The following is a 17951-nucleotide window of genomic DNA, read 5'->3' as shown; positions in this document are numbered from 1 at the left end:
ATGGATGCCAGGGTGGCCCTGCTGTACTTGTGGACAGTCCTCGTCCTCCTGATAGCTCAACTGAAGGGGACTGTTGCTGCAGAGGTCTACACCAACACTTGGGCTGTCCAGGTCGATGGGGGGCCAGAGGAGGCTGACCGCATCGCCAGGGAACATGGTTTCAGCAACCTTGGCAACGTAAGTTCCTCTTACAGTATTCCTTGCTACACCTCTCCACTATTACTTCACGCAAGAATGTATCCATTTTGAAATCATGCTTGTAAGTGAACAAAGGTGTGATTATGATGATAATTGAAAGCCAGGATTAGAGACTCATGGTACGTTCACATTGAATGTGAAAAAGTGATTTTCCTTGTTCTATCACTTTTCACAATTCATGTGGCTGAACCATTTGTGTTGAGTAAATACAATTGGCAACATCTTTTCTGAGGCTAATGCTAGAGCTAATCTACAGTCAACAACAAAACAACAGTGCAACATAGAGCTTGATGTGACACACATATTTAGTTACCAGTTAGCATGGATTCTGACAGGGATTACACATTTCTGCCAAGCTGTCTCCCTCTACACCTGGTCGTGCTCGCTCGGGGTGTACACATACAACAGCAGCAGTTCTCAATGTCTGATACAACATTGATATGTTGGAAGAATCTCAGCACTGATTGGTTTTCGCATCACTGCGTCTAGCTGCTTTTTTTCCCCCTCTAGTTCAATCATTTTAACTTGAGCAACTGGAGCAGTTACTCGTGCAACTCAATCAATCAATCAATCTTTATTTATATAGCCCACAGTTTACAAAACATAGTTTGTCTCACAGGACTTCACAGGGTTGGTAACATCCTCTGTCCTTAGACCTTCGACTAGTTGACCTTCGACAACTAACACAAAATCTGCAGTTGTCTCTGCATTTTTTTTATCACACAAAAAAAGACAATGTGTCATGTTTGGCGTGAATTCACCTTAACATGACACCTTTTAGGCCATTCTGTTTCTGAAATGTGGCCTCCTCCATTTCATAAAGCATACATTGGGTGTTAATTTCCTTCCTAAAGCACTAGCAGACAATTGTGTTTTCAGAGAAGCGTCAGAAATATACAGGAATAATGTCATATATTTTAGGGTCTAAAGAATTGTTGTTTTATATAATTCTGAAGTAGGTCGTTAAATTTTATTTGCCGAGTCATTTTAAGTAATTGAGCTGTTGTTTCATGTAGTTTGTGGATAGGTAAAGGAAAAAAAAAACAGTCAAAAGAATGGGCACAGTGAGAGCAGGGCGTAGTGACTTATTGTTTCTCCATTGGTGTGTTAGGTTCCCTGAATATCAAAAAGCTACCGGGACTAAGCTTTTCCATATTTGTGTTCAGCAGTTGACAGTGAGTAGCTTTTCGGTCCCCTCTTCCCTTGTTGCACCACTTGAGACTTACCTTCATTTGCATGCGTCTTTGTGGAACTGCCAGAGTGTTACACACGCCAGTGAACAGCCTTCTGGATTAGGAAGTATGCGTAGGAGGTTATGCATATTCCCACCTCCCTTCTTCTCATCTCAAATGAAGAGGATTTTCTGAAATGGAGGTTATCATAACCGATTCAGGGTTATAATTTTGTTGTTTGTTTTGTCTAAGATTTTGTGTGGAGTGTATTCCGAATGTTTGTCATGTAACTGTTACTGGCCAGTTGTCGGATTGGTTTCAGGCAATAGGGACCAGATTAGATTTGTGTCATATTATTAAATGCCTTTTGTCGTATTGCCGTTATATTAGATCATACTCACATGACTTAAAACTCAGCTGGTGTAACACTGCTTGAATCTAGAGTCCATTTAGTATTGATTGGGATGGCTGCAGTTGTTACAACAGTCTAGAACTATTGTACTGCAGGCTGAAAGAAAAGCCTATATTAGGTTTTATGCAACCTAACTGACGTTTACTCTTAATTGCTTCTGTAAATTCTAGATAGAGAATCAATCTTTAGACTAAGTGAATTGGATACAAAAAAAAGGTTCAATATTCCGCGCACAGAACACCCATATATATTCTACACAATCACCCACAGACACGGGGCTATGGAGCAAAAAAGGGCTCCGCTTCCTCCAGACAAGGCAAATCTCCTTTCTCTCATATTCTCATTATGTGATCAGCCTCCTGCCCAAAAACCTTTATTGCTTTTCCTCTCCTCTTTACGATTCCTTCCCTCATTTCACCCCCTCAGAAAGACATTTTGCTGCATCTACTTTACCTATTAAGCCCTTAATTAACAGGGAGATGTATAGATGTATTGTCTTAATTTGATTAGTATTGCCTTTTCCTAATTAATGACTGTGTACTGCTGAAACCAGGCACAGGAAAGAGTCCTTTCAATCCAACTCACAATGTTTCTGACTACTTCTACTGCCATATTTGTAACACTTGATTTCATTTTCAAAAGGTAAACCTGCTTTCTCTGAGCGATATGTGTCTGATAAATGAATCACAACTTCAATTTACATATACATTTGAAGCAAAACATACTTTATTTGACCCCCAAAAAGCTCCAGCGCCTTATCTATGTGTCCTCCTGACCGAGTCCCGCTCTGGGATTGACTGCTCTAATGTGCATGTGTCATTGACTCACTGATGCCATATGGCAGCTCATCATTTGAGTGTACGTGACATGAAGCTGTTCGGAGTGTGAAAGACTTTTCTATGGTTCACAGCACTTCCTCACAAGATGCCCTTTTTCTTCAGCTGAACATTTTTTTATGGTGATGCTTCTTTTTTTTTGCAGTTTTTTGAGAGAACGAGTGAGAGACATTCCAATAATAGACAAATATTTCGGCAAATTTAGATGGATAATTAAAAGAGAATAGGAAAGACAGTGGATAGATAATTGACACATTCCCATTGGAAAAGTATGAGAATACAGACACACAGAGAAGTGTGGGAGACACGAGCAACAAAAAGTTGAAGATAGCTAATGGAATACTGGATGGCAGAATGGGGTGAATTAAGTATTATCCATTGTGTGGAATAAGATTTTGTGTGGGTTCATCATTTTATTGTTTCCATTAGGTAAGTAAGTTAAGTAAGGTTTATTTTAATTTTGTATTACCGGAGTTGGTGCTGAGAGACGGCAGATCTACGGGCTATTTGCCATGTCTGTGCTCTATGCGAGGGTTTAGGTGTGGCTTTGTAGCGGTGAATGCTTGGAAAAGAAACAGCTATTTTATTTAACTGTCATCTTTTCTACAGGGCACTTGGCAAAAAACAGCAGGAAGGCGAATGTATAAACATGAGCCTATGTTCTTTTTTATTGCTAATGTGTTGCAGGACCATCATGTAAATTATTATTTGTTCACTGCAGTGCTTAGAGATGCATTTTCTTTTCGCCTTTATCTATTTGTGGTAGTGCAGTAATGATTTTGAAACCGAAAGCTATTGCTTCGTAACAGATGGTAGAGTGGAAATTCTTCCACTGGCGGGAATAGTGGTGGAAAAACTTAGTGTTACCGTCACACTGCCGTCTGCCTCACTCTTGGTGGCGCACTCAAAGGTGTATTTGCCTTCAGAAACTCTGACCTTGATCACACACCACAATTTTGTTTGTCGGGAATCTATGTTTTTTGCATCCATTACATCATTTTTGTCCATCCTGGGAGAGAGATACCTCATCTGTAGCTTCCCTCTGATAAAATTGTTTTAATTTTTGGTCCTTTCCCGAAATAGAGATGAGCCAATACAATACTCACTATCTCTATCAATCAGAATTATTGAATGGAACATCGGAAAAATGCCAAAGTAAAACCCTACATATCATGCAAGTATAAGAAGACAAAAGAAACTGATTGAAAAACCTGTCAACGCAACCTGTGATTTGTCTATTTAGGCTACAGAAATACAATTCTATCGATTTATATATACTTTTGGCTTTGACACCAGATCAGATTTGCGATGAGACTCACCCACAGTGCTGGTGTTTAGTTTAGAATTGTAGCTAGGGTTGATAATGTTATATATATCGGGATAGAAATTTTACTCAATTTCAAACTAGATACATTTGCTATAACTTGGACATAATTAATTTCATCCACATTTTGATCGATAACCCGAACAGCCATTGACAATGAGATAAACAACGCTTTGAACCAATCATATTAGCTAGCTGCCACGTCATGTTAGGTTGACGCACACAGTGTCGGACAAGCAGGGGGAGGCACGTATGGAAATGTTTTCATGACTGCAGCCATGCGCACCAACATGCCAGAAGTGAGAGTGAGTCAAAAGAAACCTCGAGCAACTGTGTTCCCAAAGAAGACAGAGAAGACGACACCCAAAGCAAGAGAACACACACATTGCAAGACTTAACAGTCAGAGAAAGTACATGCCGGGTGGCTGTCCCTTTAAGGCTAATGTGATGTTTGCACCGCAACAGCAGACTGTAGTGTCTTCTCTGTTTAGTGTCCTGCCGTACAACAAACGGTGATATCGCATTTACTTAATTGCCAAAAACAAGGTGCAATTAATTTTCGATTTAAGCAATTGATAAAAGTATTTGACCCTTGTTACCAACTCCCAATCCTTAAATATTTCTCCCTGCTATATATGGTGTGCAGAGAGATCGAAGAGAAGAGCTGTGAGAGCTTTCATCTTTTGCTTCCGTCAAACGAACATGTGAGTTTGTTTTTTTGGTGGGTTTGTTTGCCAAAAAGTTAATCTTTGAGCTCTACAAAGAGCATTCCTGATATTTAACTTTTAATTGTAGTATGCATTTGAGTTTTATTTGTGTATGGATTGAACCATAGTTCAGGAGAATAGTGACACCTCTAATTTTCAGAACAACCTATTTGTGTTTGATCTTAATTCTCCTGTGTGAGAGGTGGACATGTCTGTTTGTGCGTGTTCAACACCAGAGTTGACTACTGTAAATGTCATCAAGACTTCCCAGTGCGCACCGACATTTAAGTTGACACAGAGAGCTTGTTATATCCGTTTTTTTTGTAATGTGTTTAATCTTTTTTTTTTTTTTTTTTCAATCATGCTTTTGTGTCCGTGTGGGTGTAGCAGTTCAGGGTTTGGAGCTAAATGTCATGTTGTGTTCATGGTGCGCAAAGTCAGAATAACTGTTTTTATGAGGATGGACAGCCTCTGGATAGACTGAATCACCCTGCTCTGTGATGTAGACATGTCATGCCAGAGACTCTCACTTTGCTTTAGTCTTTGTCCTCCTGTCTGTCTCTGTATAGCTCCATCTTAGTCTCTATGTCTCTTTTTGTTAATAAGATAATCTACTAAACATATGGCTGTAGTGATTTTTGAAATTAACAACTTGCAGATTTTGTTATCCCAATTTCCACCATCTGCTCCACCAGTCATGATCCTCGGCAAAAACTGCAGGCAACACTCCACTGGCTCTTTTGTTGTAGACGTAAAAGGTAATTGCCGGGTGGTGAGCAAATGTTCGGCTGCCGTCACTTGATTGCTCCATAATATTCGTTCAAAATCCAATATTCCTTCTCCAATTTTGTGATTTTTCAGACCAGTGTTTTTCAATTTCATACCACCATAGCTCCAAATACACACAGATGCACACTTGCTCTGTGGTAGTTGGAATGTGATTTAGTCCAAGGCCTTTGTCCATTACTGTGTGCACGATACACTGCCAAATGTGATGCACTGGCCCTCTGGCCATTTCTGTGTCACTCTCTCTCCCCCTCTTTCTATATTCACTTCTATTCAAATGAGCTGTATTGGCGTGAGATGTAACAACATAAATACATGAAATGCACTCTTGCTCCTCTCTCTCTCTCTTTCTGCTTTACTGCTGTAGTGAGGCGGTCACAACCTATCAGGACTGAGCTCATGTTTAATTGCTTTTGAAGTGACAGTGATGCTTTAAAGAATGCACTGGGGCAGTTTTGCCGAGTGGGTAAGGAGAGTTGATTATTTTAAATTCAGATGTGATTTGTACAGGGAGCAGATCAGATGGGCTGATGATATCAGACTCAGTGCTTTTATCTTGCTTTCATTTGCCTTGAGTGCAATTGGGAGGTATGTGTGCGTGTGTGTGTCTGTTCATTTAGTTCTCATTTTGAGGTAACGGTTTGTTAAAACGAACATCAAAAATACTGTACCCGGTCTCCATCAAGGAGGTTTGTGTGTGTTTGTTGTTGTGTCTCTTGTGCATATTGTTCTGAGATGTTCCCCACACTTAAACACTGCAGTTTCACTCATAAACTCACACCACATTGTTCTGGAGCTGCAACACTGATGTCTTGTATTTCCCTCAAGACTTGCAAAGGAAAATAACAAATGCCTCGCAGCCTCTTTTTTCCCACGCCTCTGTCACACTATTGTCTCAAGTCATTTTCACAATAGCTTTAACAATGTTTATTTTTCATCCCTTTGTTTTTTATTAATAGGACTTAACCATGTCCACCATGGACTTAATAGGAGTGAAAATGAGTGTCGTTTTTCGGATCATGCAGAACCGATTTACTTATTTTTTAAATCTTTATTTATTTATTTGTTTGGTTGGTTGGTTGGTTAAATAAGGACAGTGAACATTGATAAACATTTCTTTTAATCTGTTAGATTTAGCCAAAGGCTATTTTTTCAAGTGTAGTCCCAGGACAGACATAACAGTGCCACCCTACAAACAGGATTTGAAATTGAAATTTCAAAGCATTACTGAAGTACACAGAACAATAATACATCAAACAGAAATCTGTGGTAATAGAAATATAGTTCAGGACACCCTCTATTACATGAAAAGATACCAAAAATGTGCAACATTTATAATTCAAAACATGAAACAGTGACTGACAATAAAAAAAAGACAAGCTGTGATGAGTAGGTAAACCACTAATTAGAAAACAACAAAAATACAAGCCCTACAGACGATGAGCAGTGTGTATAAAAATGTGACTGGGCCCCTGGGGGTGGGCTTGGCCCCTGCCGGTGGCGGGGGGGGGGGGCCCCGCTAGAGTCACTCCCCAGTGAGGTGGGGGGGGGGTGCTCGCTGCGGCGCCCCGGCGGTGCCCTGGGGTGGACCGGCGCGTCTCTTTTCCCCTGGGTGGGTAAAGCGGTAGAGGCGGGTGGGCTCCCTGGCATGGGGGACCCCGGGGACTGGGGGCTGTCTCCGGGCGGAGGGTGGGGCGGGGGCCTGGACTGTCGTGGCGGATGCCTGGACTGTCGTGGCGGATGCCATGCTGATCTGGCTACGGGTCCTACTGGCGTCCGGGGTGCGGCGCTCACTGGTGGCTTCCCCCTCCGGGGGAGCAGGAGTGGACCTGACCCTGCCGCGCTGGTGGTGCCCGTGGAGAGCTGCAGCGTCGCCCCAGTCTGAGCGGGCTGTGGTGTGGGGGACCTCCCGGGTACCTGTGTCCCGCCCGCCTCCCGGCTGGGCTGGGATTGGCGGTTTGGGCTGGTGGGGCGGCTGTGGGGCTCCGGGACGCTGGCGGCTGCGGTAGGTAGTTGGGTCGGCTGACCTGTCAGGGGGAGCCCCGGGGGACCTGGCCGTGGCTTGCCATGACTCCTGGGAAGGGTGATGGTGGGCGGCGAGCTGGTTGCCCGGCGGGGGCTGACTTTGGGCGCCCCTGCCCTGGGTGGACGGTGGGTCCCTATGCCGGTACGGGCGTGGGGTCCGCCGTGGCAGATCTTCCGGCCTCTGACCCATACCTGTGCGGGGGGGCTTGCCCGGGGCGGATCCGGGACCCTGCTGTCTCCTGTTCCTTTGGGACCCCGGCTGGGATCCCTACGTGAGCCTCTGCCTGCTCCCCTCTGGGGGGGAAGTCGTGTGGTTGGCTCCGGGGTAGGCGTCGGGGATAGCTGTGGCGGGCTCCGGCCTGCTTCCGGGGCTGCGGTCTGGGGGAGGCTCTGCTGTCCCTGGTGGTGGGCTGGGCTGCCCTGGGGGCCTGGGTGTGCCCCGGGTGTGGGGACCTGGGGCCTCAGTGCCTGCCTCGGCATGTGGTGGGCTAGTCTGTGCCCGTGGTGCTGTCACTACTGCCCCCTCGGGGCGGGCTCTGGGCAGGGGGGGCTCCGGCTCTGCGGCTCCCTGCCTTGGTCTTGTGCGGGGTGGACTTGCAGTTGGCCCTGGGTCGGGTGGCTGCGGGTCTCTCCTGGCCCAGGGGGCTGGTGGACGCTCCATGTGCCTGGGTAACTGCCAATCTTCTTCCGGGGGGCTGAGGGGGGGGGACGCGGTTTTCACCACGGATTCACGACCACACCAAGTGCATCAACCTCCGCGAATGCACAGACATACAGATGCGCGAATGCACAGACATACAGATACACACACAGACAAACTCTGGTTCATGATAGAACCAATATAAACTGATACAGCCGTTATAAACAAGATCACCTTTTCTATATGTGGTTGTTACCAAATTCTAATGGTACTGTACTTATACAAATGCATATCAGTGTTATTAATGTTGTAATGTTATCATTATTTCCTTAGTGTGTTATGCTACTTCTATCTAGTGTCTCTCTCTCCCTCTCTCCCTCCCTCCCTCCCCCTCTCTCCCTCCCTCCCTCTCTCTTTCTCTCCCTCTTTCTCCCCATCTCTCTCACAGCTCCCTTGTCTGTCTACCCACCCTCACCCCCACCCCCCTGTCCGGCCCGGTCCTCCCACACAACCTAATAAATATATAAATCAGTAAAAAAAATACATAAATAGCAGGACGGGCATTACAGCTCCGTAATTACTCACCCTGCAAACAGCAAAATCTGTTCAACACCAACAGACATGCAGTCAACCATAGTGCATGCCCAAGGTACTGGACAGGACAGGTTAAAAAAAAAAAAAAAGTGAGTAAATCTTATGGTATGAATGTAACTCTTGAGTTAATATACATGTTCGCCTTCTTGTGCTTTACCATGAGTGTTTCCACTGTTATTAATTAAAAATATTCAAATTCATATAAATTATTTTTATATGGAGTTTAATTATTATCATTGCCCAAATCTATTTCTGCTACTGCAGCACCATTTCCCCCCCTCAACATCATTAAGTTTGCATAAAATGAGTTTCCAAATCCCCAGAAATTTCAAGAGAGCTGCATTTCAGTCACAAATGTCATCGGTTTTCTTTCTTGTCTCCTTTATTCTGCCGCTCCCTATTTTTTTCTTCCCTCCATACTTCCATGAGATATTTCTCATGTGAGTTAGACTGCAGCCTCACATGGATACACTAGCATCCATACAGCTCGGATTAAATTGCTCTTGACAGTTTGTAAATTTCCTATCTAGCAATCATGGTCATTTTAATAATCCAAATCTTGTGCTTTTTAAACAGTTTTATATCTAAAAAGGAAAAACAGATTAAACACATTTTTACATCCAAATGTTGAATGTTCATTTGCATTAATGCTGAGTGCTCTTGTCATAAAATGATTCGAATGATTGAGTATCATAAAAATAATTTTCTTGGTTGGTTGATCCAAATTGTCACTATTCTTATAAAACCAGTAGAGATGAATAAATGATAACAATGCCTGCTGACATTGCACATCTCCATTAATTTCCCATTTGCTTTTTCTTATTTTCTTACAGCGTGTCTGTGTGCATGCATGTGTGTGTGTATTTATATTTGTTACTTATTTGAGACCTTTTCTGGCATAAACACTTGCCTTGTCAGGACCAACAGTCAAAACCCGATCCTAAAGACCAGAACCTCCTTTGTTAGGAACTGATTAAGTTTTATGGTGAGATTTGAATTAGGATAAGGTGAGGTTTTGGTATTAACTGGTTATGGTTAGGGTTAAACAGGTAATTTAACAGCTTCAGAGTCTTGTATTGTAATGGTTAAATGGCTTGTTTCGAGGAGATTGGGGGCTGTCTCCACTCCCCCTACAATCATTTACCAGAAAACCTACCCCAAAAGTGTTTGCACATGGCTCCACAGCTTGTGTTTGCTGGCTCCATTAATGCACGTGGCATGGAGAAGGGGAGTAGGGGAGAGTGTCAGTGGTGAGTTTTTACTACAGTGAGGATAAAGAGGAGGACAAAAGAGAGAACAATTGACCAGATTTACAAAGTTCCTCTTCATGGTTAGGAATAATGCTGTATTTAGGCAGTCCAAATAATTTAAAGTCAATGCGGCATTCTGTGATAAATAGCAGTCTAAAACCTGAATGTGTGTTTTGTTTTTGTGGTTTTTCATTCTCAGGGTTTGGTATAGACCTCTGCTCTAACACTCCTGTGACTGTCAGCCCACTTACATCTACCAAAATACAACTTGTTTTGGCATTAGGTTGCCATGGAGAAAATGACAAGCATTTTATATCCTGCAGACCAACTCCACGGAAAGGAAGGGTGTTAAGCATTACCGTACAAGATCACACGGCCCCTTGATGTTTACAAAAAGCATGCCTAACTTCCTTTGTTTACTTCATTATTCTACCAACATTCGCTTCGCTCACTGTGCCCTCTGCTGGACCAATCGATAATTACTTCAAATGGTGTGATGGGCCTGGAGGCTGTATATTTTGAGTTTCGACCTTTGAGTTTGAACAGATAATTGAATTACAGATAAAAGGTTACAGCCTTAATCTTGCAACATAAATAATGTGCCTTCGTGGCCAATCTCCCCTTAACAATAATTTCTTCCTTTGTTAAAAAAGGTTGTCTGCAGGTCTGCTCTCTTTCCTCTGTGCTCCCTCTTCCCTCTTTCAGTTGTCCTCCTGACCCTGTCTTTATCCCCTAGCTTCCACTTTCTTTCAGTGTTTACTCATCTGATCTAGCTGAAGTGTACCCCTCCTTGTCCCTGAGCTATATCTCATTCAAATGCACCACTTCATTACATAAAGCCTGTAGCCACAAACCTTTTAGCTTTTTTCCAAAAATGGGCCGGGTGCTGTGCCAGAGATCTGAAGAAATCATTACTAAAAAGGTACTCAGAGCTATGTTTTATGACAAAAACATCTTTAACCTATTAAATGAATTTAGGTTATGCCTGCTGATAATAGCATAATAATAATTGGTTTGAAGTGAAAGAGAAACAGGTTTTCCCCCAGAATGGCGCGATCATGTAGCAGTTAAGGTGAGGCCATTTTTTATTCTCTTTTATACATGCAAAAATATATTTTTTGGGCTTTTTATTCCAAGTGCATATGTATCTGCAAGCACCAGGAACATTCCTAAGGCTTAACAACATACATCAAAATAGAATATACAATGCATATACAGTGGAAGGCAAACGTTTGGGCACCCCTGTACATTTTTTTAAATATCATATAGGAGAAAAACACAGTGATATTTGAGTAGTGAAATAAAATGTATATGATTTAATATAATTATTGGTACTGAAAATTGTTTGGTAACCTCAGTGACCCTTGACCTCCATACACAGGTGAATCCAATCATGAGAAAGGGTATTTAAGGAGGCCAATTGTAAGTGTTTCTCCTCTTTGCATCTTCTCTGAAGAGTGGCAACATGGGAGCGTCAAAACAACTCTCAAATGACCAATGATTGTTCAGCATCATGGTTTAGGGGACGGATACATAAAGCTATCTCAGAGATTTAAGCTCTCAGTTTCAACTGTGAGGAACATTGTGAGGAATTGTAAGACCACAGGCACAGTTCTAGTTAAGGCCTGAAGTGGCAGACCAAGAAAAATCTCTGATAAGCAGAGGCGAAGGATGGTGAGAATAGTCACAGTCAACCCACAGACCAGAAAGACCTACAACATCATCTTGTTGCAGATGGTGTCACTGTGCATCGTTCAACTATTCAGCGCACTTTACACAAGGAGAGGCTGTATGGAAGAGTAATGCAGAAAAAGCCTTTTCTCTGCACCCACCACAAACAGAGTTGCTTGAGGTATACTAAAGCACATTTGGACAAGCCAGCTTCATTTTGGAATAAGGTGCTGTGGACTGATGAAATTAAAATAGAGTTATTTGGGCACAGCAAAGGGGTGTTATCGTTTTTTTCAATCAAACTGTTAAATCTCCAGTGTGTAACTTCTGTTGCCCTCCTGAGGAATTCTGAGAAATTAGCACAACACTGCTGGCGTCCTAACATGCCATATGCCAAGGTGATTCCACACAATTCCTACCTCTCCTCTACCCATTTGCAGTAGAGTAGGACTATTCCAGCCAGCAGATACTGCCCACAGGCAAGAACTCTGACTTTATGATGACTTTATGATAAAAACCCACCTATGAGCTATTTAAGTGAGTCTCAATGGCTCTCATCTGATTTGGGTAGGTTTCTTTGTCATGTTACGCATACAACATGGTGCTGGGCTGTGATTGGCTCTTACATTGCTCTTACACTCTTCATGGGCGGGACAGGTCAGAGACACTCATGTTAGCGGAACTGAACATGAAGATGAAGCCCTAAAAAATCAGCACTGTGTCTGTTCTGTGTCACCCTGTGCACTCTCTCTCGTCTGCTCTGTGACTCACAGCGATTTCTGATCGGCTGTGATGCGTTCACTGATGCTCGTAAAGTTCGCTCGCTCACCGTCGCTCTCCTCTCACAGCATCACCACACATACACATTGCCCTGTCTCTATCTGGCGTTCTCCAAGTACTGTCCATATGCAAACCTACGCCCTTGCATCCAGAAACTTGGTTTATATAGAACTTCCAGGTACTGTAAGCATCATTTCAACACAGTCAAGTAACATCACGTCAATCACTGTGTAATTGTTGACAGAACAAAATTCCTCATGTTCTTATCAGTTAGCGTGGGATTTAAATTTATTTTGAATGTCAACCGCTGTCCCCTGTACTTTCTAAAGTGGACTGGCTGCCGTCTGGATTTATAATGTCAATTTAAAGTGAAAAATATGTAGGATTGGTTAATTTTATTTCTTGTAGCAATATATTTGCTATAATCATGCCTATTATGTTCTGTGTCGCCCACAAAACACCAGCTATTTTCCTTTTTGGCCCACCCGCTTATGAAGTTGAATGGCCCTGCAGTAGCGGTTCAAAGGTATTAATTATTTATTTTATTTTATTTTATTAAATGGAGCACAGCATCTCTTGAGTAACTCAAACTTTAAACATAAATAACAATAAAGAATTACTCGTCCCATAAAACTGCTGAACATCCAGTATTTTTAGCAATAGAATCTACTTTTAAAACTTTTTAGATGCCTCCTGGCATTTTCAGCCATAATCCAACATTTTGTAGCCGTCTTGTTTTTTGTAGCTGTTGTATTTTCGCCCTAATGGCATCGTTTGTGACATAAAACAGATAACTTCCCGTGCGCAGGCCGTGAATGTCAAAACACCTTTCATCCTAAGAGATACAGAGAGAGAGCTGTGTGAAGCTGATAGGCTTCAGCATTATGTTATCTTATTGTGGAATGTAACATACACTCATTTATATTAAAAATGAAATGAAAAAGTCTACTGCAGCTTACTTTACTCAAATCTAATATATTCCTTTTTAATAGAAGGCAATACTGTCCAAATTTAATGCAATAGTAATATCTCTGAGGGAATATGTTATGTCTTTGAGATTGACAGCTTTAATCATCACTCAAAAAAAAAACATCATTCAGGCCTTCGTGTGGGCCCATCTGCCTCCAGCAAGAAGAAAACAGTTGTGCATATGGAATATCTACTATATTTGTATCAAGATATATGTTGTTTATTTCACAGCTCAGTTTCACACTTTGTGTTGCCAAAGCTGTCCCCATCAAATAAGAGCAATTGCTTTAGTTACTGTGTGATACTAATGTGAAGTTGCGGGGCTGGTTTCCCATTTCACAAATGATAATCCTGAATCCTTGATCAACATTCCTTACATCACTGGTGACACATATATAGTGCTTGTTATAATGATTGTGCTGTCACAGTCAGGCAAGCAGAAAGGTTCTTCTTATTAATGTTCTTTACTCACAGGTTTGTGAGACCTGGATTTGAAGCATGGTACCACAAAAATTATTATTTATTTTTTTTTTAAAGAGAAATATGGAGTACTTTCCTCTGCTCTCTTAGAGGTCCCATATATCCTATTTCACCAAGTTAACCTAGTTCCCTGGTGTCCTAACAAACATGTCTGTGACATGCTTTGGTCAAAATACCATAAGGATGAAGCATCGCAGCAGTTCAACCACGCTGCCAAAACAGCCCTGTTCAGAACTCTCAGTTTAGTAGTATCTCTTAAAAAAAATAAAAAATAAAAAAACAAACTGAAGGGACAGGAAATGACATCAGCCACAGTGGCTACTGGGAGCTAACAGCAGTTCACATTTGGAATCCTCTGAGGCTGGAAGTTTGTGTAGGACTCTGTGCTGCACTGTGGAGCCAAGAATATGACTTTTCATGGACTTCTTGTTTTCGGATGCCGTTACACTCGCCAGCACTCTTGCGTGCAATTCTAGGAATTTTGCGTCTTGTGACGTCCCAAGGAGCACGGAAGTCAACATTTCATGTTTTATCTCCTGTACTTAGACTGAGGAGGACCACAAAAAATGAGTGAGCCATCTTTTTTCACACTTTGGCGACTGGTAGGGCCACCAGTGTCCCAAATATAAGTATTAAAATGATTAAAAAGTTGATTATGCATAATATGGGACCTTTAAAAGAAGTTGTCAGCTGTGGTCAAGTTTCAGCAGCATCATAGCACCAAAACCTTGGTAGGCATGTCTACCAGGAAGGTGCTGAGGTTAGAAAGAGCATTGCTGTTGTTTATTTTTTGTTTTTTTGGAAATGGGGGCTGAATCTCTGCAAGATCAGATGGCATAGATCAAGCATGTGGAGAGGGTGCAAGTCCATCAGACTGCTCTGTTCCTCTGAGGTATAGAACCAGCCAAGCGTGTGTATTGTCTACCCTCTTTCAAGTCTCTTTTCTTCGGGGAGTCTACTCACATTCATAATCTGTCCATTATTGACTTCTGTGCGCTCCGAGTAAATTGAAGATGGAACTTTCCTTTCATTCAGCAATGACTTTTGTTCGCAGGGAAGATTGTCGCTACAGTGTATTTAAGTCTCAGCTTCAGCCACAGTATCAACAACTGGTGGCACAACACTGTATATCACTCCCACAGTCACTAACAGCATGACCACTTTCAGATGTGGCACAACCATCGTGAGTGATCTCAGTGTAGCAAGAAGATCAAGACTTGAAGGGCCTGAGACCTAGTGAAGTCCCAGACCAAAGCAGGGACTGAGTTCGGGCTGTCACAGTTACTGTAAAAATTAAATACACCACCATAGAAGATGCCAAGCAAGTGTTTTCATAAACAGAAATAAAGTGCATATACAGTATTTGCATACAGTCCTCACAATTGTTCACAGGTGATGCCAGATTGTGTTTTATCCTCATTGGTTCTCTTGGAATTTTCCTGAACAGTCCTTTACTGTGGAGAAGAGGTGTCCATTCATTGAGCAGACTATTTTATAGATGGATATAACACCAGGGATATTAATGATTAACCATCAGTCAATTAATTGCTATTAATGATTTAACTGATTAAAAGTCTTTGTTGTTGTCTTTGTTGGGTAATTTCTCTGGCCCTCATGTACTGTGTAGTTTCATTAACCAAAGCACTTGTGTAATAAGTAGAAAAAAGAATTGTGGCTACAGACATGATGCTACCCCTTGTGGACCACTAGTTTTCAAATGCATCTAACAGCGTGGAAAAATGTCCTTTGCAGCCAGGTTGACTGGCAGAAAGCAAACAAAGCAAGCTACTTTTTCCCAGGTTAGTCATGTGCAGTGGCGGCTCCTGAAGAAAATTTTGGGGGGGGGGGGATTTATCTGTCCAGTGGATACACGTTATATATGAGGGCATTGTGCCTGCTAAAGCCTGCAAATGATCACTTTTTCAAATGCTAACTAGTAGCTAGTAGTAATGGCTGATGTCTTGTTTTGGCAGGGTGATTGAACTGCTGTGGTGCTTCATCCTTATGATATTTTGTCCAAAGCATGTCACAGACATGTTCATTATGACACCAGGGATGCACCAATGCATTTGATTCCTATGTGAATATTGTCCATACACAGTGAGCACACACTACTCTCCGCATCTGTCTGAGCTAGACTTGTCTACTTCGCTCCAAGACCACCAACTGAACATGTTTCTCAATTAGAGAGAAAAATAACCACATGTCAGTGGTCAGACGTCCACTGAGATGAATTACAAGCAAGTATCACTGAGGCTCTGCTTCAGAGATGTTGATGGAGGGGAAAACACTTTTCATTCACTCTTCTCCCATCTTTCTTCCTGCTGAGCCTTTTTGGTCTGCTTCTCTATCTCTAGACCACTGTCACACCTCAGTCATTTGTACTCGGCAAATATATCTGTCAGGGTGTTAGTGTGCATATGTGGCACTCATGGTGCACATTACAGAATAATCAATGACACGATGACATGTAGACAGATATGTTTTGCTACAGTGGCTCAGCCTTCTGAAGTCTGTATGTGGGACGTTTTCACAGTGACATTCACAAAATCACTTGGTGAAGCATTATTTTTGAAAGACTCTGCGGGTGTGTAATGAATCATTCATTGCACCAGTAGCATCAGTTTTGATGCCAATTGAATGTATTGATCTGCTAAAAGAAATAATCAAATTACACTAGCTTCAGTAAGAATCAATTTGAAACACTTTGAAGTGCAATAATCAAGATGAAACCACTTTGCCAGAATGGAAAATCAGAAACTGGCACAATTACTGCCACTGCCATTACTGCTACCACTATTTCTGCCACATTGCACTAATATGAATGTTAAGACTAGTGTTACTGTTGCTACAAGTAATACGACCATCTGCAGTAAAATTGATGCTCCGCATTGTGTAGTCTTCAGCAGCACACTGGGCAGCTCTTCAGTGCATATTTTACAATCTGTATAAAGTAAGTCTTCTAATTTGTTTCTGAATGAAATGTCCTAAAGTTGTATTGGATCGTCAAGAAATGAGAAGTAATCATTATTCCCTTTGAGGCAAGATGCCAAGTCGAATAATTAATTAAATTGCAAATCCAGAAATCTACAAACAAATCCACAAACTGTTTTATACTGAACACTTTTTCAATTTCCAAAAATGCTTCTCCTTCCCGGCAGCTCTTGTTAAAGGAGAGTTTGTCCCTTACTCTGCCTGCAGGTAAAAAAAAGAAGAAACTTTGCACAGATCTGGAGTCAGCCTTGGGCTCTCCACAAGGAATATCCTTAAGGCATTTCGTATGCCAAGAAAAGGGCTGTTTTGAGCTTTTTCATTTCACCAGCCTCATCAGATATGACATACACTTCAGTTTTAACACGTACCTGTGCTGAGTCTTTGTCAGTGTACCATGTTTTCCTGTCCTCTATTAACATAGTGCAATTAGATGACCTTTCTCTTTTCTTTTCTCATCTGATCGTTGTGTGATCCTGGCTTGGAGCGCTATAAAAATGCATTATGCATGGGTATCAGGAAGGTTATAAATGGAAGTTACGATTTGGAAATAAAACAATTCTGTTATAGGTGAGGCGGGAATTGGAACACCCAGAGGTTACAAGTGAAACTTCATATTAATGCTCAGCCACTATTAAATTCTTCTCAGCGAACCCAACACCTCCTTGTATTCCTGCTCCACTAATATACAAAGGACAGAGAGCTTTCAATCTGAAGCCTGCAAGTATACAAATAATCTGTAATTGTATTGTGAATGAGGACACGAGACAAGATATTAAAGAGTTATTACTTTTCCTCTGCTGTGTGCTTCATATTCATTTGTCTATCACAGAATGACTCATATCTTTGAACTTTTATTTGATGTTTCAGAATTTCATTTAATTCTTCAAGTTTTCTATAATATAATGCCTGTGTTTTTCTAAACCTGTCCATTTGGTATGAACATTTTTTTCACAGTACACAGATTTAATTAGACTGAAACTGAGTCATGGGTAAATGATAGGGAAGGGTTGGTGGTGGAATGTTTGCACTGCATTACAGTTTAATGAAAAAAATACCTTTGATTTGTGGAGATATTGATTTAGTCCACCTGCAGTGATGAAACATTTCAGTAAG

The 17951-nt window shown here is 41.8% G+C and overlaps 1 protein-coding gene across 1 annotated transcript in view; it reads left to right on the top strand.

Annotated features, from left to right (window-relative positions):
* Window positions 1-17951, top strand: part of furinb (furin (paired basic amino acid cleaving enzyme) b) — a gene marked incomplete at both ends in the record, with an annotated part of 111779 nt that continues 93828 nt past the window's right edge. The window contains one exon of the mRNA XM_083893198.1: window positions 1-177. Coding sequence (XP_083749324.1) covers window positions 1-177 — 177 coding nt within the window. The remainder of the gene's footprint in view (window positions 178-17951) is intronic.

The sequence above is a fragment of the Microchirus variegatus genome, assembly GCF_963457635.1.
Source record: "Microchirus variegatus genome assembly, chromosome: 8".
Taxonomy (NCBI): domain Eukaryota; kingdom Metazoa; phylum Chordata; class Actinopteri; order Pleuronectiformes; family Soleidae; genus Microchirus; species Microchirus variegatus.
The sequence above is the reverse complement of the archived record's forward strand: the minus strand, read 5'-3'. Positions and strand labels throughout refer to the sequence as shown.